General features: G+C 45.6%; 1 protein-coding gene across 4 annotated transcripts; it reads right to left on the reverse strand.

Moving 5' to 3' along the window:
* Positions 1 to 477: 477 nt before the first annotated feature.
* Positions 478 to 24,557, reverse strand: SLC48A1 (solute carrier family 48 member 1). Of its 4 annotated transcripts, none has more exons than XM_037887797.2 (4): positions 24,350 to 24,528; positions 18,100 to 18,145; positions 6,025 to 6,192; positions 478 to 3,932 (listed from the first exon to the last, which is right to left on the reverse strand). In XM_037887797.2, exons 1-4 carry the CDS (start codon positions 24,486 to 24,488, stop codon positions 3,923 to 3,925), a joined length of 363 nt encoding a protein of 120 aa, XP_037743725.2. In that variant the 5' UTR covers positions 24,489 to 24,528; the 3' UTR covers positions 478 to 3,922. The 4 variants fall into 4 exon arrangements, with proteins under 4 accessions (XP_037743725.2, XP_037743723.1, XP_037743722.1 ...); XM_037887795.2 differs by having other exon boundaries at positions 24,483 to 24,526; XM_037887794.1 differs by lacking the exon at positions 24,350 to 24,528 and adding an exon at positions 22,470 to 22,523.
* Between the last annotated feature and the right edge of the window lie 1,157 nt (positions 24,558 to 25,714).

A 25,714-nucleotide genomic window follows, 5' to 3' on the forward strand; every position in this document is an offset into this window, starting at 1 on the left:
TAGCAGGGCTTGTGCCAGAGCACTAACAGTAGCTGTGTAGCCAGCACTTTGAAGTGGAAGTGCTGGCTAGAGCTCAGGCTCTGAAATCTAGGGAGAGGGGTGGGTGTCAGAGCCTGAGCTCCCACTTCAAAGTGCTAGGTAAACAGCTACTGTTAGAGCAGCGAGTGTGTTGAGGGGGGCTGGGAGGCTTGCCGCCATGGGCTGTGCACACATACCCGCCCTGGAGAACTGGTGTTTTCACAGAAGACAGTGCACAACGCAGGTCTGGATATTAATGCTGCTGGGACCAGGGAATGATGGGAGCTGAGTGCAGGCTAACAAGTTCTCTGTTTCTGGTCCCAGGCCCAGCCACACTAGTTTCCATTGTGTTCAAAAATCATTTTAAAACAGTTTTTAAAAATGATTTTTGCAAACATTCTGTTGCAACAGGGAAGAGCTTTGCTCCTACAGGACAGGTAATCACACTGGACGCTCTGGTTTGGTGAGAAAGAGAATCATGTATTTCTGCTCTTACTATGGTGTCACATACAAATTACACAGTGTGGTTAATACAACGTCAGACACACACTGGGATACATGGAAATGAACCCGCCCCATGAATTACACTCCTGCTACATGACCCAATTCTTACCGAGCGTGCAAACAAAGCATGAATACAATGTAAAAATATATTATATATTTACAGACACAATCTTTTAAAAAGCTGTGACATGAGTACAAATTCTAGAGCAAAAGTGGTGGAGAGAAGACTGGGGTTGACTAAGTGGGTTGTTTGTAGGCAAAGTTACTGTCACTCAAAACAAGCCCCCCACAACCTCCAGGGTGAGCTGCTGTGGACCTTTTGGGTATAAACCTGAGAGAGGAGTCCGTCTACACCAGGTAATTTAGTAAGCAAATAGAGACATAGTTCCATCTTTAGAGTAACATTAGGGCCAAGATGAACCTCCGAATTTGAAATCAGCAGCTCTTACTCTTCAGGATCCCTCCCAGGAGCAGGACAATGTGAGCCATTAGGTGGGGGATTAAAGATACCACACAGTTTAAAAACACTGAAATTGTGATGTCTAGTCCACAGGCAGCCTCCTCCCTGCCTTGTCACAGATTTGTTCATGAGGGCAGGGACACTCATTCCACCCAGTCAGGAATCTCATGCTGCCTTCTGCCAACATCATCTTTAGGGGGCTTTTCAGTAATTCTGAGCCTAACTATTAATCTCTATAATGAGTATTTCAGAGCTGCAACCCCTGCTCAGCACTGGAGATTCCTGCAGGGCTCTGAGGATTTCTAGTGGCCCTGTCTCACGAGCATTTGCTGCCCTGGGAGGTGTTGGCTGCAGTTTGAGCCTTCACTCCTTGCTTTTCCCTGGAAGTTGCTCTGGGGTTGACATCAATTGTCAGGGTCTCTGCCCCACAAACAGAAGGAAGTTTATATTTAATGAATCTCAAAGACTGAAAATCCCTTTAAAAAAAATAATTAACAAACCCAGCCATGTGCTCGAACAACTGATTTTCCAAACCAAGCACAGGACAGCGTGGGGTGTGGATGGGGAGGCACTAAAACTTTCCAGAAAATTCAGCTGAGTTAGGTGTGTAAAGGTGAGAGAATGTAGCTAGAGATACACACTACTTTGGACACTGCAAGCTGCTCCCCAGTGGACAACTGCACAGACATCAGCACAAAGAACCCACCCTGCTTGACACAGCTGGCCTGACAACACAAACAGGTAAGGCCCCAGCACACCTATTTCACAGCCTAGTCACTGCACCCTATGCAGTTTCCTCTGTGCTTTACATTCTGTAGATTGCCTAGGAGATCGCTTTGACACTATGTTTTAGGAGACTTTTTCAGTAGTATATATACAGAAGTGACTTTACAACTGGACCTGTGACCATGCACATGCATTGGAGCAGTCAAGTTCCATCAGCCCAATTCCCTCACACCTCTCAATCTGCCAGGCCTTGGAGTTCCTCGTGCCTCTGTCCCCACCCACTGCACAAAAGAAACAATCACACACAACTGCTATTTTAATTTATTAAAAAGGAAATGCCAACTGCCCAATGCTGATGAGACACCTCCAGCAAATCATCCCAAAAAACTGAACGATATGCATGAGCAACTGAAAGAAAAAGCAACAGCCTGCAGTTTGAAGCTTCCCAGGGTGAATATTAACAAGGACCAAACACAAGGGTAAAAGTGATCAATGTATGAGGGAGAAGCTGACAACACTGCAAAATCCCAGTGCTAGGGTCTCCCCTTAGCAGAGGGGGAGGAGCACTCAGTGTGACTTCTCCCATAGCAGGTCCCATGAAGTTCAGACCTACCATGGGGCACCGATTCAGTGCATTATGCTGGTGACACTTGTGATGCAGATCTGCTGAAGCTGCATATTGGGTATATTCCTATGCATTTTTCAAACTTGGAGAAGAGCCGGGTAGCTTCGTCACCTGGGCTCCTCTGCTGTGGTCCTGTAACCCATTTGCCACAGCAATTTCATCTGGCCGTAGGTGAGTGGGGGCCCATCTTACGCTCAAGAGCATACATTTGTAGAACTTCAGCAACCCAGGCAAACTGCAAGTGACTTATGTACCCTACACCAGGTTCCAGCAGGAAGAAGCCACCTCCACTGAGCGGCAGCCAGCCATCTACAGCTGGACTGGCCTTTGCAGGACGCACACATGTGCTGAGCTCTAGCTTTTCTCCCCCTATGCTAGTTGGAGCCACTCAGCACTAATGATCCATAGTGGTAGGTCAGCTTTAGGTTTAGAGTGAAACAGAACAAGAATCATTACAGGAACAGAAGCACACACAATGCCCTCCAAATGCTTCACGACCATTAAGGTACAGACTGCTTTAAAACAATGAATCACACATTCAGAACCCTTCTGAGACTCAAACAGCCCAGCCCCTTGCCCAGTGAACCCACTACCCAAACGTCAGATGCCACTTGCTACATCTCTCACTCTTAAGTGTTGTAACAAAATGGTTTTCTTTGAGAATGATCCTGGGTTAACAGGCAGTACAAAGTAACGTGGTGCAATGCTGGGGTAGCGTTGATTCTCTCCAGCACTGGATTCCCCATCAGTGACCTCCGTTTGAGACAGCTGACACTGCATTGCTGACTTCTTGTTTCTTTCCTGCACAAGGGGATGCATGTGCTCTAAACAGCAGGGTGGAGCCAGCACCATGCCTTATTCTTAGCCCAACTGTTTACAGGAAGAAGCACAAGGAAATGCTGAAGAATTGGGGGCTGGTGTGGAGGTATCAACGGGTTTGTCCTCCCCAGTGCTGGGAAACAATATGGCCCCCCCCCCTTGCTCAAACTGCCCTGTGAGAATAAAGACCTCCCTTCACAGGGCATAGTCCTCTGCTAAGCAACCCCGGGCACCCCCACAGCAGGCTGATGAGTCATTGGCTAAGAGAAGGATGCCCAATTCTTAACCAGGTGCTGCATCCACAGGCTAATCTTCAACTTTCCTGTTTGAAAGTCACTGGTCTACGATAACAGCAGAGCAATGCAGATAGCAAATTGAGGCCTGCTGCATGTGAGTGCATGGAACTTGACTCACTGCCAGACACACGGACTCCCCGGAGGGTAACAAAAACACTAGATTGACATAATTAGCCAAATTAAGTGGTTGAATAAAAGCAATTAAGAAAAACCCCTACTGCAGACAGACAAGTCATGCGGAGCTGGACTGGCTCCTGCTCTCTGCCTCTTCGCAGCCTCCTTCCAGTGCAGGGCATCCAAAAGCCCAGTCAAACATTAGGAGCTTCCGACAGGATTAAGTCCAAGCTTCAGAAGTCACTGAGGATGCTGATGTCTGCAAACTCATTCCTGTACCGGTGTGAGTATAAGCTGAGCAGGAAGGCCCATTTCAGGGAGATGAAACTCCAGATACACGACAGGTAGTAGCTGCTGGGGTCAGTCAGGGCTAGGAAAGAAAAGGAGCCAGTTACATTTAAAATCCCCCTTTAGATTTCCACATAGAATTATAGAAGATTAGGGTTGGAAGAGACCTCAAGGGGTCATCCAGTCCAACTCCCTGCTCAAAGCAGGACAAACCCCAACACATACACCGTGAAAGATTGTCCCAGGAAGAACCTCTCTCCAAGCTCCCGTTCAACAGAAGACTTGTGCTCCTGTCTCCAGAAGGAACAGAGGTTTGCGAGCTGTGCTGTGTGCACTGGTGCCACTGAACTGCATCAGTTCTGCTTAGGGTTCTGTAGTTCTAAGAGCAGTGGGTCCTGGAGGCTCAACATGAATCCAGTTGCAAGCAAATGGAAAGGACACTCGTGCCACCTCCAAGGAAGCAGCATTCCATGCACGATGCTATTCTGAGCAAGGGTCACAGTGACCCTTCATCACTCTGTGAAGCCATTCCCTTCCTCCCGTTAAGAATCCTCCAGGTGTGAAGCAGCGATTGCAGCAAAACACCAATAATACAGCTAACAATCCAACAGCCAGCTCAATACTATGGCTAAGTGGGTCCCGAGAGTAGAGAGCTGTGGTTACACGATGGACCATGCTTCCACACAACTATCCATTTTCCATTTGAAAAGACCACTGTTTTCTAGGAACTTGGGTGATTTGGGGGGTTCTGAGGAGAAGAGATGAATCACACACACAGCAAGAAGGATGTTTGCCTGCCAGTGACAGAAAGAGGCACGGAAGGGAGCACAGGACTGCATGAGGTGGAACAGCTGATAGCACAAGTGTTGTAAGCATTTGCAGAGCAGGACAGCATAAGAGAGGCATGCTAACTGGAGGAATAAGAGGAATGTTGTTATTTCTCTATACTCCCAGTCTTTCAGAGGAGACCCAGCCTCACTCACAGAGCCCTACGACACTGTCTTGCTTGGAAGCTTATTCCATGTCACTTAAAGCAAACTGGGATGATCATGCATCTAATAATTGAGTGAAAAAAACCTGCATGGTTTGAAAGATCTTACACTACTGGCATCAGCTTACGTATCAATTGCCCATATTGGGCAGGGCTCATGGAGATGTAAAGGAAAGAAGCATTTTTGGTTATTCATCAGAGAACGGCTAGCGCAAAATGAGACACTAGAGTTGGTAAGTGCCATTGCCCAGGAACGCAGTGCTCCATGGCCCTCAGAGGTGGTTCAGCACAAGGCTTTCACACACACTTAGATCCTCGGCTTCTTATATTGTAGGCACAATGGTCTCTCCATCTCTGCCACAGGAAAGTGCTGTACAGTGCAGACTTAAGCATGCAAATTAAGTAGTGTTGTTTCTAGAGCAGTAACACCTAGGAGCCCCAAAGCCACACTGTGAGCCACAGTAACTCTCATTGCTCCCCGACCCCAAGCCCACATCTTGCTGTGGTGGGTATTGACTAATTGGGCACAATTAACATTTTCTAACATTTCAGTAGAATATGTCACAACGAAAGGAGACCCTCAAATCTCTGCAGAAGAACTCTACTTGGATATAAACAAAGGGAAGTTAAGAGGCTCTGTTCCCAATGAACCCTGCCAATCCTTGGCAGATGGGATTGTTTGGGTGGCTGTCTATACATAAATATCACAAACGTGAACAGTTTTTTTAAAAGTGAGTTCCATCCAGAGAATATGGTGTTTATGAATCCCTGGGGGTGACAAAGTTAGTCCAACAACACTGACCCTTCCTCTTTGGCTTATTGTTAAATATTTTATAGCACCGTAACTTTACATGGTGTGCTGGAGATTTGACAGGCACAGACGCTGATGCAAAGAGTTTAGGGACTTGTATGTTTATGTGGCAAAATTCCAATCCAAACTGATTTATGAAGACTGAATAGACAGGTGCTTAGAAGTAATTTCAATATCTTGGGCAAGTCCCTAATTTGTGCCTGTTCTCCCCTCTACAATCCCTGCTTGTCCTGCTTTGAGCAGGGGGACTAGATTGGACTAGATGACCTCCTGAGGTCCCTTCCAACCCTGATATTCTATGATTCTATGACCCCATTAATTCCAGCCCTCCTAATGACCTCCCCATGATCACTCTTGGCACAATATACTTACACTGGTGCTTGGTGATGGCCAGAACAAGGAATGTGCAAAATCCCACCACGGAGAGAGCAGAGAAGAGGATCCCAATGAAGAGGAAGAACCTCAGCCCTTTTAACCAGGTCCTCCAGTAATCCTGCACATACATCACATGCGTGATTAGGGCCCAGAGCGCCAGAACACCTGCTCAATTAGACAGCAAGGGGAATCAGTATAATGGATCACACAGCAACACAGAAAGGTGTCTATATAAAATATACACCTAATTACATGCAAAAGCTACATTAAAAGAACATTAAGGCTTCAAAGTCAAGCGCTCAAAATTTAGGAAATGCTTAGAATTAAGGTTGGCCATGCAACCCTAATTCAACCCCCTTGTGTGTATGAATTATGAAACAGAGTTCAATTACAGGATCTCACAGTATTTTTTCCACAGGACCCGGCCTCATTCAAGAATAGGTACTTATTCAATAACTTTTTATCCTCCACATTCAGTGTGTGACTCCAGGACTTATTTAAAAACACAGTGGTTCAAACCCTGCTCTGAATACAAAGATTAGTTTCCTCCTGGGCATTTTTATGGTTCTCTCACCACAGTATGGATACTTAACAAGCAGTTCAGTGCATCAAATATTAATGATTATTGCCACTGCACTCAAGAGATTAGATGGTGTTATTAACCAATTTTACATCTGGGGAATTGAAGCACAGAGATTAAAGACAAAAATGTCACACGCAGACTAATTTTGGGTGCCAAAATCTTAAGGGCTGATTTTTCAGAGTATTTAGCATTTTATAGCACTTCAGTTGTTCAAAGCACAGTTCTGTGGAACTTTGCACCAAGAATTTTAAAATTCTGTACAATTCTGCATATTTTGTCAAAATAACACGATATAATCACGCTGGTTTCAATTATTTTGGTAATTTGTTTCAAAATACCTGTCAGCAAGTATGTCTGTAACAATACAGACAACAAAAGAGAGTCAGGAAATATTTTTTGACAAATAGATTCCTTACTAGGCATATTAATACAGAACTCTGAGTAATAATTCATTTAAACTGCAGTACAGAACTGTACTTCCCGCACCCCTCAGAAGCTGTTCAAAGGCTTGGGGGGGGCCAGGGGTAACAGAGAAGCTGAGGGAGACGGAAATAATTGCTGGGTATGAACTTTAAGGGTTGTTGGGTATGGGTGGGAAAAGTATGAAACAGGTTTTTTTGCGGAACAGGAAGGGATTGTTAGGAAGTGTCCCCATGCAGACTCTGGATGACCTCTAGCTTTTCCCATTCAGTCAGGTACATCTACCCCCGTCCCCACTCTGCCATTCCCCTTTCCCCCTGTAGCTTTGCACCTCCTCCCCCTCTGCCCATGTCCCTGCACCCCCTCAGCCCCCTCCACTCATCTCCATGTGTCCCTGCACCTCCTGTCCCCATGTGTCTGTGCCCCCACTCATCATACCCCTTCCCCTTATAGCCCTGCACCTCCTTCCCCCATGGCCCTGCGCCTCCACTCCCATTCCGCCCTTGTCCCAGTCTGTCCTCCCGCACTAGCCATTATGAGCCAGCCTGTGACCCCCTCAGCAGCCCCATGCTGTCAATCTCCCCACAACCCCTGTCTCCTGACCCGGCCCAACAGGTGCTGTGAAAAAGGCAGGTTCTTTCTCTTCCCTATTCTGGCTGGGGCTTGCCAGGAGCAGCTACTCTATTCTAGTGCCACAGCGCCCTCCAGTAGGGAAAACGTGGAACTGCAGTAACATGTCAGCAGAAGCTATTTTCTGCAACAAAAATTCAATATATGTGTGGCACTTGACATATGCATGTGCGCAGTGGCACAGAATTCCCCCAGGAGTATCACTTGCAATCAAAGACTCAGCACTTCTGCATATCTGGCCCAAGGTGTCTCAAATAGGGCACACAGCAAATGAGGCACACAAAATTTGCAGCCACCTGTGAAGAGTTTGGTTTAAGTGACTTGTCCAAGATCACATAGGAACTCTGTGGCAGAGGCTCGGATAGAATGCAGTTCTTCTGGGTGGCATTCTACTACCTTGACCATGAGACTGCCCTTTCTCTTCCTGCAGTCTCCTGCCTCTTTCAGTACAAACTTTCCAACTTTTGCAATGAACATTCCATCCATCTCCCTCTGGGTCTTTGGCTGCTAAGTGCCAATGTCCTGGTGACTGGGTTTTCCATTGTCTTCTCAGATTTTCCACTGATAGAGTGTCAGCCTTGGCCAGTCCTTTTTAATGGCCCATTCAGGCTTAGACAGCTAGGCAACACAAACACACCCATGTCTCAGCCTGCCCTGAGAGCAAACTGAGTCCCTTTTCTCCTACTGGGTGGGCATTCAAAATAAAGGGGAAATTGAAACAAACATAGGATTCCTAAAAAAATTACAGAAAATTCTCACCGTCACAGAGCCCTCAGCCCAAATTCATGCTGAGGGGAATTCGGCAGGGATCACATCCTTTCTCAGTGTATAAACAGATAGGCAGGGTTTGCCTCTTGTTGCTGTTCTGTTAATCTGGCTGGACAGACAGCACTGAAGCACTACTCCTTAAAGCAACTTCAGAGCTTAATGCCACAAATCTTGTGATGTCAGCTACTGCCAAAGCTTTTGAATAGCTGATTTGACATGACAGCATTCTGTACACACATCAGAGATCAGAACTGAACTGAATGTGTTCAGCAGAAGGGCACTCTTGTGCTCTGTGGACACATACAGAAGACTACCACAGTGTGAGCAATGCTTTTAATAACATGGTGTGAGGCTTGTTAGAAGAACCTAGCGCTTAAGAAGGTTAAGCTACTAACCTTGACCACCATATTAACTAAGCTTGCTCTCTCTGAGTAGCTAAAAGCTCAAACCACATTTAAAACACAGAAAATGGGAAGCTCCATGCTCACAGTTTGCAGAATGTAAACATTTCCCCATGGTTGTTGCAGCGCGCAGTGCACTTTCACACAATGACTAAGCACATTTTACTTGTTGAAGTGCTGATTAATGGTGCTTGTGTTACAGCACTAAAGCTGTTGTTCTTAGGAGAAGTTGATGGTGTAGTTCTCCCATGACAGGAACTGATTCAGCACACAGGGAATCACCTGGTTCCCTCCTTATACAAGGCCTGACACAGCACTTTCTGCATGAAAAATTACTTAGTAACATTTATCATCAGTTAAACCTGTGAGCCCTAGAGTAATCATCTGACATGACGGAGCAAAAAAATTGGTGACAAGTTTCAGAGTAGAAGCCGTGTTAGTCTGTATCTGCAAAAAAAACTAGGAGTACTTGTGACAAGTGTGACTGACACATGCAAAAGAAGATATGGTCAGCCTCCCTTTCTCTACGGATGGTCCCAAGAGCTTCCACACAGTTATTACTTTTAAGACAACAACAGTGTTATAGTTCAAATGATTCGAAATTGGGTTTAGAACTGTGACTCCTGGCAATCAGCCCACATGGTCTGAAAGGAACATACACATACCTTGGTCCTTTCCCCAAAATCATCTGCTACCCCTGAAACTGAAAGGCCTCTGCCTTTAGATACTGACAGGTCATGGTGTTGACCTACACAAACTCTGCAAACAGGTTCAAGTCAGTAAAAGCCCAGGTCTTAGCATTATGCTGAATGGAAGATCTAAAAGGTTCGTGTTAGCCCAGAATTCCATCTGTTCATGCTGACTGTTTCCAAACTCTCAGAATTGGGAAGCTCAAAAACAAAACAGCACAGCATATAGGCACCATCCCTAGGAATAGTGTTTCACAAGTGCTAAAGACTGCTAGGCTTCTGAAATTGCAACATCTGTTAAGTCAGCATAAAATGACTATATTTCGGACTTTATATTTTTTATAAAGCTCATGAACTATTTACAGCTGAGGGTCAGATCACTAACAATCCTGAATGATGCAGCACTGTAAAGGGCCACAGTGAAAACAGTTTTCCACAAATGCATTAAAACTGGATTCCTAGTGAGTTAAGAAAAGGAGTACTTGTGGCACCTTAGAGACTAACCAATTTATTTGAGCACCTTTTGTGATAAACACCCATTTTTTCATGATTTGTGTGTATAAAAACAAACATCTTCTGTATTTTCCATAGTATGCATCCGATGAAGTGAGCTGTAGCTCACGAAAGCTTATGCTCAAATAAATTGGTTAGTCTCTAAGGTGCCACAAGTACTCCTTTTCTTTTTGCGAATACAGACTAACACGGCTGTTACTCTGAAACTAGTGAATTAAGAATGCATTCACTGCATTCAGAACCTAGAAGACTACAAGAGATGCAACAGACACAAAACTAGCTACTTTATTATGATTTATTCAAGTTTAAATTCATTCTAATGCTTCAAATACACACAGGGTTGTAATCCAACTCAGAGCACAGCTGTCTAGAATCCAAGAACTACATTGCAGGGAAATGAATTCTCACTGAGGAGAATTAGGATTTTACTGCAGTATCAAATAAGCCAGGGATGGCTTCCACCACTTGCTGTTCACATTTTCATACTTAGAATCAGATGAGCTAATTGCCTTGAAAAGCTGTAAAAGCAGTTTGCCAGTCCAGGCACCAAATCACAGCCTGCTTCTATCCATGATAATACTGCTTCTGTGTTCCCTGTAAGCTGGGCACCTGAGCACTGTGCAGGAGAGATTTAAGTGCTGTCCAGCTGATTAGGAGGGCAGCATGTGTCCAGGTGCCCCTCCCCTCCCAGGTTGCTCCATCCTGCAGCTGCTCCTGGGTGCTGATGTCAGGGTGTCCCCCTCCACCTGTACCCCATCTCCGCAGAGTAAGGGAGGAGCAGGGGACACAGCCTGGCTCAGAGCTGCTGTGGGGAAGGATGAGTGGCTGAATGCCTTTTTTAAAGAGACAGTGCACTGTTTCTGAGATTGCCCCAGCAGCCAGCACACACAGTCTCTCTTTCTGTCTGTCACTCCCCCCCCATCTCTGCAGAGCGGGAGAAGGGAGACAACAGGGCTCAGGACAGAGCAGGAGAGCTTTCAGTGAGTCTCTTAAAGAGACAGCGCAGGGCATCTGAGAATCACAGAATATCAGGGTTGGAAGGGACCTCAGGAGGTCATCTAGTCCAACCCCCTGCTTTCCCACCAGCCAGCACACATGCTGTGTGTGTGTCTCTCTCTCTTTCTCACACACAGTCTGTGTCACACACAGTGTTGCGCACACAATCTCTTGTGTCACACTCACCTCCCAACACATACTTCCATTATTGTTGTTGTTACTTCTTGGTAATTCCTGCAATGCACATATATTCTCTGTAATTTTATTATTTCAAAGTGTGTTATTTTACTGTTTTGACTGGTCTATGCATTTCATAATTGTTATTTCTCTTACACTTAAATTTAATTCTTTGAGTAGTGAGTTCTAAAATGCCTAACCTGTCCTGGCTGGAGTAATTATCCCTATTTCACTTTTTAAAAATATATTATATCTAGGTTTTCTGTTTCTACTGGTGGCGCACATCCACACATACCTTGGTGCATATAACAATTTATTCTGCACATGGATCGAAAAAATTAGAGGGAACATTGCTTGCTCCTACTTAATTTGTATGGTGGTAGCACATGAAGGTACAAAGCAAGGTAACGACTCCCTTGAGCTAGGTGCAATTCAAACTCAAGGCCACTAGTGAAACTTTACTCAACCATCAAAAAAACAAAACAAAAAACCAACAAAAATACACAACCAAGGCAAGCAGAACTTAGAAACCCGCAGAGGTCCAATCACACTTCTCTTGTCCTATGTGGCTGAACAAAAGAAACACCTGCTCTGAGAAGTGTCCTCACAAGTTTAAGGAAAAGAAAAAACAAATGTCTAGTGACCTGCACAGACTCAAACATCAGAGAGAATTTGCTAAATTACTAATCCCCAGGGTATCAGTGCTGAGGCGAAGTAAGCCTTCCCCAGTACAGTTAACTTTTTGGAGCACTTTCCTGACACTGGCTTCAATGCTACTGCATCCAGAGTTCGCTTTATTTTAAAGAAGTGTATTTGTGATCAAAACTGGAGAAGATTAATTCAGACTTGGCATAACTGACACATACTGGGCATGAGCAATAGCACTAAAAGCCACTGCCAGGTAAGCACAACCGAAAGGTTCATTTAAAAGGGGAAGGCTTGCCTTCCTTTTCAATATGTACAGTAGCTGAAAAAACACGTCAATGGCAACTAATCACTTCAGGATCACTAGAATAATCTCCAATCAAAATGAAATCCAGACTGAACATCAGGGCAACTGGTAATGGGATATGTAGAGTTCCATTTCTAGGGAATCAAACAGAATCCATTTCTAGATTTGAACAGGGGCCAAGCCAGTAGTGACAGCTGCTCCTGGTCTGAGTTCTCAGGGAATAGGTGTCTCACATGTCATGCCAATTGGCTCCCATTCTGGTGTTCTGGCCACAGGTCCATGGCTGAATGGGCCTGGAGACTGAACGCCCATCCCTCTCTCCCACAAAGGCCATAGAACTTCCTGTTCTGTAACAAAAAAGTGAGGAGAGGGTGGGCTTATATAAGGGAGAAGAAGCTTTCATTTCAGAGGGCTGTTTTGTTTTGAAACTACCCAACTAAATGACCACCGTTATTGACAGTACAGTACCTGAAACACTCATATACAATCTCTATCATAATGCAAAAGGGCTCTCTCTCTCTCTCCCTCTCCATTTGGCAATTTCTGATCTTTGGTGCACCTGCTGGGCCACAAGAGAAGCCTTGTTTGAGATGTGGCAATGGAAGGCATTTCCCCTATAGTCCACTTTGTGTGGTTCTCTGGCCAGGGCTATGAGCATTATGCAGATTATTAGACTGGTTCCTTCTGGTCTTAACATCTATAGGTAATAACAATTGCACAGGTGTACTGGCTGGTCAACAGCTGCTCCTAACTGCAAGTGACCAATGCCCAAGTAATTGGACTTTGAGAGTGAAGAAGCAATATTAAATAAAAAAGACTTTCCACTCAAGCCCGTGCATTTCACGCTGGAGAAGTTCTAACAAGGCATTCCTTCCACCCTGCTCTGTAAAATTAACACACAACTATAAGGGCAACGTGGTTCATGAGCAGCACATTCTGAAGCATTGTTCCCACAGGCCTGCAGATACCTTCTGCTGCTCATTACAGCTATAGCCCGTTATTCCAAGTCAGACCAATAAATTGTTCAACACAAAGCAATATGATTGCTGAGATTAAAGCCCTCACAATAAAAAAACAACAGGGAAATAGGTGATAAACTGGACCATTTATTGCTAAGTTTTCGAGAAGCTGTTCGGGACAGCATATACAGTGTCTGAAATTCAGAGCATTAGCTTCCTGGAGAATTATGACCAGTCTCTGCCCAAAAGGTAATTTCCCCTCACACGCTCATTTACTGTAAGTATTCACTGGGAAAACTGAAGCCTTGGTTTCCTTCCAAGCCACAGGAATCCAAGGCACTTTATATAGTAATAAAGGCAATGGGGTTCCATGGATAGCTCAGCAAACATTCTTATTAAAAACATGAGCAGATAGTGAGAGATTGCTGGACAAAAGCCACTCCTGGGTTGGGACTCAGGGGGAGAGTGGAGGGTTCCGGATCCCTCCAAAATGGACTTTGCTGTAACTACCTGCTTTCTGTGCTAACAAGATCTGTTCTCCGCTGTGTTCCAGATTATTAAAAAAACGTTCTGTTTTACACCACTGGCTAAGAGTCAAGTTGGGGGTTCATGGCCCCTTTGGTGGGTAAGTAAGGCTTCCCCAGATGTCCTGTTTAGGTGGACACATTGCAAGGAGCTCAGGGCATGAACAGGGGTGCTGAACACTCCAAGGTCAGACCCCAGGAGGTGCTGAAGCTAAGGAGGCTTGCCCTAGTGAGAGTATGCCCTGAGGGGAGACACTACAAGAGGGTCCTGTCTGAATTTCATTCAGAGTGGTTCCAGAACACCGAGGCTGTGCACCCCATGACACTTCCATGCGTGGACACCTTCATTTCACAGTAAGAGTGCCATATCCATATTTAGTTTAACCCACTGTTTAGCCCACTGAGTTAAGCTTAAACAGATACAAGGCCACCTTATTGAGGAATACAAATGTCCACACATGGAGGTATTCATGAACAGCTGTTCCTCAATAACTCCACATGTAGGCAAACCCCAAGACTTTGACTTTACCAACAAAGATTACAGAAGCAAAGCTCTTCACCATACAAAGCCACATAAACAAACTTGTCTTAGTGGAGCTATGAAAGGAAACCATCTCTATCCAATAACCTCCCTAGGGTAACCGGTGAGGGCGCCAAGTCAATTTGCCAGATTAAAAATAAAAGGGTCTTGAAAAATGTGATAGTAGCCATAACAACTATGTGGGAAACTAAATGAGAATACATGGCTGTTTCTGGTTAATATGAAACCTACAAAGCCTGAGCCTGGCTTCATTTTGATGCATGCTCTTACAATGGTCTTAAGACAAGATGATATTGTGTGACATCAGAACGCCCCAATTTCAAATAGCCTATCCTTCTGTCTCATAGTACGCTCCCATTAACAGGGTAACATGGTCACGTTGTGGTTAGAATGCAGTCAGACCATTCTGCTCTCCCAAGAGCAAGGAGTACACTCATCATCTATAGGAGAACACCTCCAGCAGAAATATGGCACACATCCAATAAGCATGCACTATATGGCTTTGTGAGCTCTACTGGACTGGCTCCAACACTAATACAATAACTGACTGATTCAGTTGTTCTGCTCCAAAAAATTGTTTTTGGAAACAATTTTTACTGGAATAAAATTAAAATGATATAATATAAAGCGGGGGAGAGACATTTAAAGACCTCAAGAGGATTCAGTTTATGACTTTCCGTGTTTAAATCTTCTGTTCCACATAATCCTACTCCCATCAAATACTCCATCTAACCACTGCCACCCAACACTGCATCCAGGTGGTTCGATCCAAGCCCCACACCACAGTCACATACAAAAGCAGTATCACGGCCTCTGGAAGTAGCCCTGCAGCAGCAGTTTTGGAAGGTGGTCAGATGAAGTTGCCTCAGTGGCCCAAACACTACTCATATAATCTTGCTTCTTTCACAGTTGGAAATATTTGGTTGACACCACCACTCTCAGACAATTGCTCTCGGAACTGTCCTGGGCTAAAATTGCCATTCAGCAAAACAGAATCTGTGGGATTTCTTACTTTGGGCTATGGAAAATCGTCACATCTAAAATAAAGATTACCTAAGTAAAGCACATAGTAGATCTGAAACAGCGCGGACAGAAGCACAGTTTCTTTAAAGAAAAATTCAACTTGGGTATTTTGACAAATCTTAAATCCAGATTTAATAATATAAACCCTATAGAGTACTTGAAATGTGTGTAAATGAACAACTTCCTAAAAATAAGTGCAAAACAAGATGTCACCAAGTTTGGTAGCCAACTCTTAAAGGAGAAAAATACTGATAATTATCCTCAGTATTTCAACAGCACAATTCCAAAGCTTCCTATACTTCAAGGTACATAAAACAAGTCTCATTTTCTCTAAGTGCAACAACTAAAATGAACACCAGGTTGTATTTTTTTAAAAACCAGTTCCTCGTCATTTTGACTAATTTTTCAGAGCCTTGATAAATGAGCTGCATTGTTGACTAAGACAATAAAAAGCTGCCTCTGCTGTCAAATCAGGTGTGGGACAAATACCCTTCATAATTAGTGATCTCACAGCAATGGGTATCATGGACAGTTTGACAAAGGATAAGACAAAAAACCCCTAACAGCTCTTCTTCCCACAGGGAGTTCCAGAAGACCGAACAGTTAAACAGGAGTTTAAAAAATAAACAACCTAATTTGTTGACAATGACAAATGTGATGATGATGCAAAATTAAAATAAATATGGATAATGCTATTGTGAACCACTGGCACATTTCTGGGGAGAATTATATAAATATTTGAACCCACAGTAGTCTCTTCAGAACACGTTATCCGAATGCCATTTTCCATCCAACATCCATAAGGCTCTTGTTTTATAAGCGCAGTTATTCAAGCTCAAGCATTAGTGACACCTATATGAAGGGACCCTATGCATTTCCATTCTGACCCTCTTTTGTCATTCATAACTATCCAAGACCTTGTCCTGTCAGGCTGAAGAATTGTAGGTCTCTATGAAAGGGTAAAATGTTTTCTTCTGCAAGTCTGAGCCAAAATAGTTCAGCTTCAGCCATTTTTGGGAACAAGTTAAAAAAAAATCTTCTTAAGACTTTGTTTGAACAGTTATTATGCCAAAACAGCTGGGGATTGAAAACTTAAATTTGTTAGGGAAACAGTCCTCTGAGGAGAAGAATCTTCTGAGTGTTCCAGTGAAAACTGGTTTTTATTTGGCCAACTTCTCAGCCCACAAAATTGCAGTTTGGGCATGTGCAGTACAAGTAGATTGACTTTTTGGTTCAGAGCAAAGTAGGCTGGACTGCACATGTGCAAGAAGAAAAGCAATTGGCATTTGAAGTCTTTGCTCAACTCGAAGTCTGTCTGATCATCCAGTTTTAGTAGCAGGAAATGAGACTTATAGATTTCAGATGCTTTGTGCATCTAATATAGCACTTTAAAACTAAACCAACAATATTATTTATTATTTTTGCCTGGCATTTCAGAGAGACACAATACGACAGATCTTGGCCTCTAAAAATGTAGTCTAAATAGACAACAGCGAAAGGAGGGAGAAAGGGGCATCAAGACAAAAATATACATTCATATTTTCTCATTTTGGTGTATGTGTATATTTTTCATTCTTTGCCTGTTTTCTTCAATTTTTTTATTCATTCCTAGCTGCTCCATTTTAAAGCATAAAATTCTACTGCCATCACCCCAAATTTGATGACGAATTTGTGGTATTTTTGTATTTAAACCAGAGTTATTAATATTTAAAGACTGGCTACTGAACAAACACAGCCCTTTTCTACAATCTATTCCATGGGCTCTCAAATTTCATTTCACCGTGACCCCCTTCTGACAACAAAAATTACTACATGACCCCACAAGGGGGAAACTGAAGCCTGAGCCCGCCCAAGCCCCACTGCCCAGGCGGGGCCGGAGGCAAAGCCAAAGCCCAAAGGCTTCAGCCCCAGATGGGGGGGCTGTAACCTGAGCCCCACCACCCAAGGCTGAAGCCTTTGGCCTTCGGCTTCAACCCCAGGCAGTGGAGCTCAGGCTTCAGCTTCAGCCCTGGGCTGTGGGACTCAGGCTTCGGCTTCAGCCCCGGGCCCCAGCAAGTTTAATGCCAGCCCTGGCGACCCCATTTTTAGGGGGTCGCAACCCACTTTGGGGTCCTGACCCAGTTTGAGAACTGCTGACTATTCTACTATTTAATTCTGTGCAGGCATCAAGACACCCATATGGAGTTGCACAATATACCTGAGGCCTTAAGTTAGTCAGCAGGGTCTCCAAAGAATCAATAATTCCAATATATGCCTGCTAGAAAGGAGAGGCTTCTACTCTCCCAGTTTATCAGGTATTTAAAAAATGCTTTAAAACATCTCTACAAAGTGCATCCTTGACACACATCAGCTTTTTTGCAGTTGTTCCAGCCTATCTGGTGTATATTATGTTCTCAAAGCACGAGAGTTCTATGTTTTGCCAGAAAGACCTGAAAAGTTTGGAAACAAGTCACCCATCCTCTTCGGAAAATAAAATGCATTTGGTGTTAAGTAAAAAGTACAGAGACAAAATATGTAGAATAGAAAAAATAAAAAGGAATCAGGAAGGGGCATGATATTTGAACAGCTTAAGGATGTCCTGTTTTATTGTGCTTCTTCTTTTACCCCGCATATGACAGTACAAATTACCAACGCAATGTCATTCTGAACTTTTGAGTTACCTGGGCTTCCCCAAAACAACACACCGTAATTTAAGAATAATCACTGTTTATATACTTTTTGCTTTATACATTCCAACACATGGACAAACAGTACCTAAGTAGGAAAACTACTATCCACACTTTACAGGTGGGAGAAGTTACCACACACAAAAGTTAAGGGACTTGCCCAAAGTGAAGTGGTAAATCAGTGAGAGCGCTAGGATTATTACTCAAGGGTCTTGCTCTCAGCCCATTACCTATGCTGTCCATCAGGTTGCTGGAGCTGTGTTGTTTGCTGTCTGCCTAAAATGAGAGGATAGTTCAATAGGTATGTGTCTCATTTAAGATAGAGATCAGCATTTCTCAAACTGGGGTCCCCAAGGGAACTCCAGGGAGTCCACAGGCCCTGCTGATCAACTCCTCCCCCACCCTCTATCTCCTGGAGGCTACTGAAGCCAAACCAGGAGATTTTAGGTGCTAAAAGTCCAACAGTGCAGCAGGTCTAAGGCAGGCTCCCAAGCTGCCCTGGCTCCGTGCCACTCCCAGAAGCGGCCGGCATGTCCTTGCAGCCCCCAGGGGAGGGGGGGGTCTCTGCATGCTGCCCCCGCCCCAACTCCGCAGCTCCCACTGGCTGGGAACTGCAGCCAATGGGAGCTGCTGGGGTGGTGCCTGCAGGCAGGGGCAGCGCATAAAGACCCCCCTGACCCTTCCCCACACACACACACTTAGGAGCTGCTGCCAAAGAGATGTGCTGGTCGCTTTTGGAAGCCACCCAAAGTAAGAGCCGCCCGGCCAGAGCCCACACCCAAACTCCCTCCCACAGCCCGCACTCCCTCCCGCACCCCAACCCCCTGCCCCAGCCTGATGAAAGTGACTGAGGGTGGGGGAGAGCGAGCAATAGAGGGATGGAGTGAGCGGGGGGTGGGAAAAGGTGGAGTGGGGGTGGGGCCTGGGGCTAAGCGGCAAGACTTGGGGGTTGCCAAAAAAAATTTAAATCACAATGGGTCCTCGGGTTGCTACAGTTTGAGAACCACTGATATAGATCACAATTTTCAAGTCTGGGTGCATATTTAAGTTCCCGAAGTCAATGGAAGATGTAGCTGTTTGTCATCTTTGTAAAACAGGCTATTCTTTAGGTACCAGAAGATGGATTTCAGACCTCACCTACAGGCACCCGGGTTACCACATCTTTGCAATGGTACATAAATAAATAAATAGTATGTAGCCAAGAGTAAAAACATGTAGAAGAGGAACACCTGAAAAGGACTGCAGGTTAATGAAAACCAGCAGGGGAAGGCAGATTAGAAGGCAGAGAGCAGTGGGGAATAAAACATCATAGGTAACCGAAAAACATAGGCAGTGTATAGACTGTAATAAATTGATTGCAAACACGGAGGAACAGGCTCCACAAGAGAGAGAAATACTTGACACTGCCTATCAAATTCTTAAATCAGAGACAGGCAGAAAAGTGAACCATCAAGGAAAGAAGGAAAAAGCATTTGGTTAAACAGACTCTGAAAAGGAGTTGAGGTCACAAACAAACAAGAAAGGACGGAATTAAAGTCAGTGAAGTAATCAATTTCACTTCTACCGACAATCTCTCAGAACTGGACATCCAAGAGATGGAAGAGGACAAGAATGCAAGAGGGGAGGGTAAAACAGAAAGATGTTAAAGCTAGATAAATATGTACAAACAAATACAAAATGATAAAACAGGCAGGCAGGCAAACTCTTGGCTTAATCAGAGGCATGCTAATGAGGAACTGCTGCCAGGCTGCCAAAGATACTCAACAACCTTCTCCCACATACACAGTACCGGACCTACAACTCTCATTCAGGTGCCTGAGTGAGGTTTTGAACCTTGTGAATGCAACAGGTACATTTAAGTTAAAAGAAAGTTTGTGCCAAGAACCAGCATATTCTGATCCCATGCACGGGCTATTCTGCATTGACACACCTAGCTCAGCTTTTTGTTTTCACAACAGCATGGGCTGCAGCAGCACAAACACTATGCCCCCCAGCCTTTGTGGGCTGTGGCACAAACATTAGCTAACAAGCAATCATTTGGTATTTACTATCCTGTTAAAAATATGGAAAGTCACAAAAAGGCATCTACCATCCTCGCCAATTTATTGAGAAATTTCTAAAGTTAGGGAACTTTTCAAAAGCTTGCCCAATTCCCCTCCTTCCATCTCTTCTCAATGGAAACAATTACTAATTAATAAGTTAAGATAAAAACAGACTAATCTATTTAGTGAAGTATCCCAGAGACAAAAATTAAACTAAAGCACTGTTTACTTGAGACTTAAGGGGCCACACTGCTTAAATATAGTGGGATCTTCTTAAGCGTGGAGTAGTGAACAACTTTGCTAACTGAAGATTCACAATATTCCAGGAATGCAGTCTGCACTGTGATGCAAAGTGGAGTTAAAATAGAACCACAAATGCCAAACCAGACAACCTCAGACCCAACAATTTGGAATGGCTTTGATATTGTTTTTGCCTTTCACACTAATACCCAGTCAAGAGGCAGGCTCTGGAAACCCCATTGCAAAGTGGGAGGACTATGTGTGCAGGCAGTAGAAAATAGGTTTTTCTTTAACCACTTTTGTATTTATTGTATACCAAATAGCTCTGTAGAACCAGGAGAATGGGGCAGGTAGGTGGCACCTCCATCTGATTCTCCAACCAGCAAAGAACAAAAGCTCCCAGTGTGCAGTATGTGCAGGGCACACAGAGGAAAAGTCAGTTGGGAAGGAACAGACTATTGGCAAATGGGAACGTCTGTATCCTGTGTGTCACAGAAGCCCCATAGCTTGTTGCTGCACTGGACAGGGCATCAGAAACACACTGGAGCAGAGGTGGGCAAACTACGACCCACAGGACCGTCCTGCCTCGTCCCTGAGCTTCCGGCCGGGGAGGCTGTCCCCCCTCCCCCGCAGCCTCAGTTCGCCACACGGGCAGCGTCGCGGGCTCCGGCTGGACTGCGAGCTCCTGCTGCTCTGAGCGGCATGGTAAGGGGGTGGGGGGTTGGATAAGGGGCAGGAGGTCCCACGGGGCAGTAAGGGGACGGTTGGATGGGGTGGAGGTTTGGGGAGGGGCGCGCGGTCAGGGGACTGGGAACAGGGGGGGTTGGAGAGGTGTGGGAGTCCCGGGGGGCCTGTCAGGGGGCAGGGTGTGTGGATAGGGGCCGGGGCAGTCAGGGGACAGGGGGGGTTGGATTGGGGTGGGGTCCCAGGGGGGCGGCTGGTCCCGGGAGGAGGCGATCAGGAGACAAGGAGCGGGGGGGGGGGGGGGGGGGGGGGGTTCTGAGGGGGGAAGTGGGAGGGGGCCAGGCTTACACCACATTTTGGGCTAGCCCTAATCTGTTATTGAATTGAGACTATGTTCATAAAAAGTGTGTCTGGAGCCTGAGAGTAGTAAAAAATGTCTCCAAACCCTCATTTACAAAAAAACCCACAAACAAACTAGATATGCAATCCTCCCTTAGCCTTTCACAGTGAAAACAGCAGCACTGCTAAGAGATAGCTAAGAGCTGCTGCAATGACATTCTAGGGACTGATGTGCTACATAAGAGCAAAATCAGCACCTGTTAGCAGTGAGGTTCCGGAAGTGGAAGGAATTAAATTATTTTTTTACTTAAATTATTCATTTACTGAGTTTTCACATTTGGTAAGAAGTTAACATAATCCTGAAACAACCACTTTAAATGGCAAATTTCAACTTGGATCAGACATTAACAGTGCATTATAAGTCTCACATATAGTCCTTTAAAAATCCTGATTTCAAGGGACAACACTAAAGAAAATTTAGAATCCTACCAGATAAAATTTCAAAGGTCCATGTGCAAAAGTTCAGGGAGGGATTCCCTATATATCTGCTGCAACTCTTCAGTTTTTGAAAGTTCTGATCACCTATACAACGAGACCACCATGTAGCCTCTCCATTACCCTACCTCACAGGCCAAACTTACTCCTTGCTTCCTTCCTCCCTCCCCACATCCGTTTCTCAGCCCCAGTTGAGACACTTATGATCCCAATAACCTTTCCTGGCTGTTCACTGAACAAAAAGTGCAGCCCACTTTGGGTGAATTTTAACTGGTGAATTTTAACTGGTGAATTTTAACTGGTGAATTTTAACAGTCCTTAATGTAGACAGTGATGAAGTTTCCATACCTCTCCCATTCTTGACAAGCACACTGAAACCATAAGGGCTTCCCCACTCTCTCAGAAGGCTTGCAGAAATCCCTGACCTACTGTCTTTAATTACCACCAGTTACAGATAATGCTCTGACACACTTTTAAAGAGTCAACAATGGCAACATTAAGGTTCAGACTCTAGAGAGCCTCTATCATTTCCACAAAATCCTTAGAAGTATCTCTGTTACCCTGACTACATATAAAGTAGACAGTTTGCTGTTTAAGAACTCCATTTATTTCTGCTGCCTCTCTCTTACACGGTGCCACTTGCTGATCTGGAGGTGATTTGACCAACGGCTAAAAATAAGTATATGGGAAGACATTTCTGATCCGACTGATTAGACTCTCTAGTCTAGCAGAAAAAAACATAATGACTTCCAGAACATGAACTGAAACTAGAAAAATTCACACTAGAAAGAAAAGCATACCCTTTTAGCAGTGAAGGGAATTAACCACTGGAACAGCATACCTGGGGGCCTGGTGGATTCACCATCACTTGAAATCTTTAAATCAAAACCAGATGTTTTTATAAAATATACTCTAACTCAACCAAAAGTTATGGGTTTGATGGAGGACTTACTAGGTGAAGTTACACAGCCTGTGTTATGCTAGAGGTCAGACTAGAAAATAATGGTCCTTTCTGGCCTTCAAATCTATGAATCCTCCCACAGATGAATGAACACACCCAAAAGCAGAAATTACAACACTTAAGATCCCACTCCCATCTACCATAACATGAGCAGCTTACTACAACTGCCTTGTAATTATGAAACCCTAACAATCTTGAGAGTGGCAGCTATAAATATATTACCTAAATGAGCAAGGACAAAAAGTTTTCTATAAATCTAGTCCCACAAGTATCAGAATGGGCTATTCTGATAGCCTGTATACACCTGCAGGGACTCCAAACTTCCTGCAGAGAGGCAGCATTAGTATCTTCCCAGCGGTATGAGAGCTGAATGAAGTGGAGCAGAGGATAGCCACATTTACAGCAAACCTGGTGGACCGTAAATCCCAGCATACGATCCTCCATCTTGACAGGAACAGTCTTGAAAATACTGGAAGCTGAGCCCCTGTTAGAGAGGGGAGTGGCTGTGGGCTATACAGCCTCATCTGCTGTAAACTAAGTAAATGTCAAACTCCATGAGAAAGCCTCACAGATAATGAAAAAAATGAGCCACAACAAACAGAGCAGCCAGCCCAAAACACAAGATCAGAAACTGCTCCAAATCCCTGAGAAACAGTTACTAGCTCATGAAAGCACTTTGGGGACCTGCCTGAATCCATCTGATCCCCCGCCAGGTGGTGAGGTGCACCCAGTCCAGTCCCCAGCCAGGTGGCAGGGTACATACAGTATAAACCCCCAGCACAGTTGGGCTAAAAGATCTCTCAGCACAGGGTCCCAGCAGTGCAACATGCAAGAGCCCCTGACCATAAGGGGCTGCGTCCCCCACAGAACCCAAGCTAGCACAGCACAGACTGCTAGTGCCATGATCTCCCACCCCCAAAAATCCCCAACAGACACACTGGCCTGGGCAGTAGCTACAGACCAGACGCCCCATAAACTCCCCTGGTTCCATCCTAGAGAACAAAGCCCTAGCACCTGCCTGTACGGGAGCACACACCCCAGTGTCCCCAGTATTGGAACCCCTCACCTCCCCACTCCCCCAATACTGGAAAGACCACTGTGTGCCTGGAGCCCCAGCTGCATGAGGACCCCAGGGAGCCCCCCTGCTCCCTAGGTATTGGAAAATGCTCTTCATGCCCACACCTGCCCTCCCCCATACCAGGGAGCCCCACGCATGTCTGTGCCGCCCCTCCCCCCCACTAGAGGGCCCCACCGTAACCTCCCATACTGGACAGCCCCCCATTACCTGTGCCCAGCCCCCATATACAAGAGCCCCCTCATGTCCCCCATATTAGCCCCCCTAGTCTCCCGTACCGGACAGCAACCCTCCGGGACTATGCCCACCCCTCACCCCATGCATGCCCCGCCACACCAGACCGACCCAAGAGCCTGCCACCGTACACCAACCACCACAGGGGCCCGTACCGGGGACCCCCCCCTCGCGCGTGCCCGGCCCTCGGAACCGGAGACCCCCGCCCCCACGCACCCGCCCCGCCGTAGCATAGACCCCCCCCACGCGCCCGCCCCGCCGAACCGGAGACACCCCCCCCACGCACCTGCCCCGCCGTAGCATAGATCCCTCCCCCACGTACCCGTCCCCCCGTACCGGAGACTCCCCACAAGCACCTGCCCCGCCGTAGCACAGACCGCCCCCCCGCCGAACCGGAGACCCCCCCGTACCGGAGACCCCCCCCGCGGCAGCCGTGGCGGGCTGGCGGAAGGCCGGCGCCAGGCTCCAGGCGAGGAAGGCCGAGAGGCCCATGAGGGCGCCTGCCGCCGCGTAGGCCAGACGGAGCCCGAGCGCCCGGCTCACCGCCATGAGAGAAACCGGCCTGTGCGGGCCGCGCCGGGCCGCCCCGCCTCACCCAGCGCTCGGCCCCGCCCCGCCCCGCCCGCAGCGCCCCTGGCGGCCGGGGGAGCGAGCCGGGGTCGGGGGTGCGGCTTGAAGACGCGGACACGGGCACGGTCTGCGCCCACGGACCAGTGTTTACCCCGGGAATTGAAAGGGGGAGGGGTGTTCGAATTTGGGGGTCAGGGCTGATGCGGGGTGAGGGCGAAGGTGGGATGTATGGCATCACAGAAAAACTGAAAAACGTTCCATGATCATTTTATTAGTTTTAACTCATTTTAAAATCATCACACAAATTAAAGTTGGCTACTCAAGCCTTCGATGAAGCATTACATCTACATCCTTCTTGGTTTCTTGTTATGATTTTGCACAGCTCTGTTAACGAACTTCTTGAATGCAATGCGTTCATCTTTGGTGGCTTCTCATGTGTCCGGTACTTCCATTCCTTCAGTTCATTAGTTCATTCACATGATCAGGCAGAAGGTGACTTCTTTCAGAACACAAAATTCTATTCAATGAGGCAAAACAACGCTCATCTGTACCTGTTGTGACTAGGAGTAGCAAGAGATGAATTCCTACTTCTTTCATCCCAGGAAACATAGCACAAAGATCTGATCGAGCCACTAGTGATGATAAAAAAGAAGTTGAAGTCAAATCTTCATTCATTCGTCATATGATATTCCACTCTGTGTTCAAATTCTCTATTCTGTCCTGAGCACACGGCAGCCCCATTGCTGGTAGTGCCTCTCTCCACTCCATTGTTGGTGTTTTATAGGACAGGGATCTGTAAAAGCTACGTAGAGGTTGAGTAGAATCTAGAAGTCGCTGTTGTAGATTTTTAAGAATCAATTCTGTGTACTTTTTCAGTTGTCTTAACAAACACTTCTTGTCCTCTTCACTTAAGGATTCAATATAAATGTCATCATTAGTCAACTTCTGGACTGAAGTCTTTGCTTCTTCCAGTACTTTTTCAATGGATAGCTCTCTGATTGATCCAAATGTAGTTTCTATTGCTGGACAAAGATCTACTACTGTTGTAGCACATGCCTGGATGGCATTGTTTAATGACCCAAGTGGTTTCAACAGTAGACTTACAAGAGAGAGAATGGCAATAGTCTTCTCTGAATGAAGTAGCAAAAGTAATCCACCAGCCTCACTACTTAGATCCATCCCATCTTGGTAGATCCTTTCCAAAG

The sequence above is a fragment of the Chelonia mydas genome, chromosome 20 (genome assembly GCF_015237465.2).
Source record: "Chelonia mydas isolate rCheMyd1 chromosome 20, rCheMyd1.pri.v2, whole genome shotgun sequence".
Taxonomy (NCBI): Eukaryota; Metazoa; Chordata; order Testudines; family Cheloniidae; genus Chelonia; species Chelonia mydas.

What these genes read in the sequence shown, in the direction of transcription:
- SLC48A1 (XM_037887793.2), bottom strand. Translation starts at nt 24,488, where the DNA reads ATGGCGGTGAGCCGGGCGCTCGGGCTCCGTCTGGCCTACGCGGCGGCA. An exon ending in TGCCGCGGGGGGGGTCTCCG is followed by an intron (nt 6,193 to 24,349) that starts GTACGGGGGGGT and finishes CTAATTGAGCAG; the next exon opens with GTGTTCTGGCGCTCTGGGCC. An exon ending in GGCCATCACCAAGCACCAGT is followed by an intron (nt 3,933 to 6,024) that starts GTAAGTATATTG and finishes TTTCTTTCCTAG; the next exon opens with CCCTGACTGACCCCAGCAGC.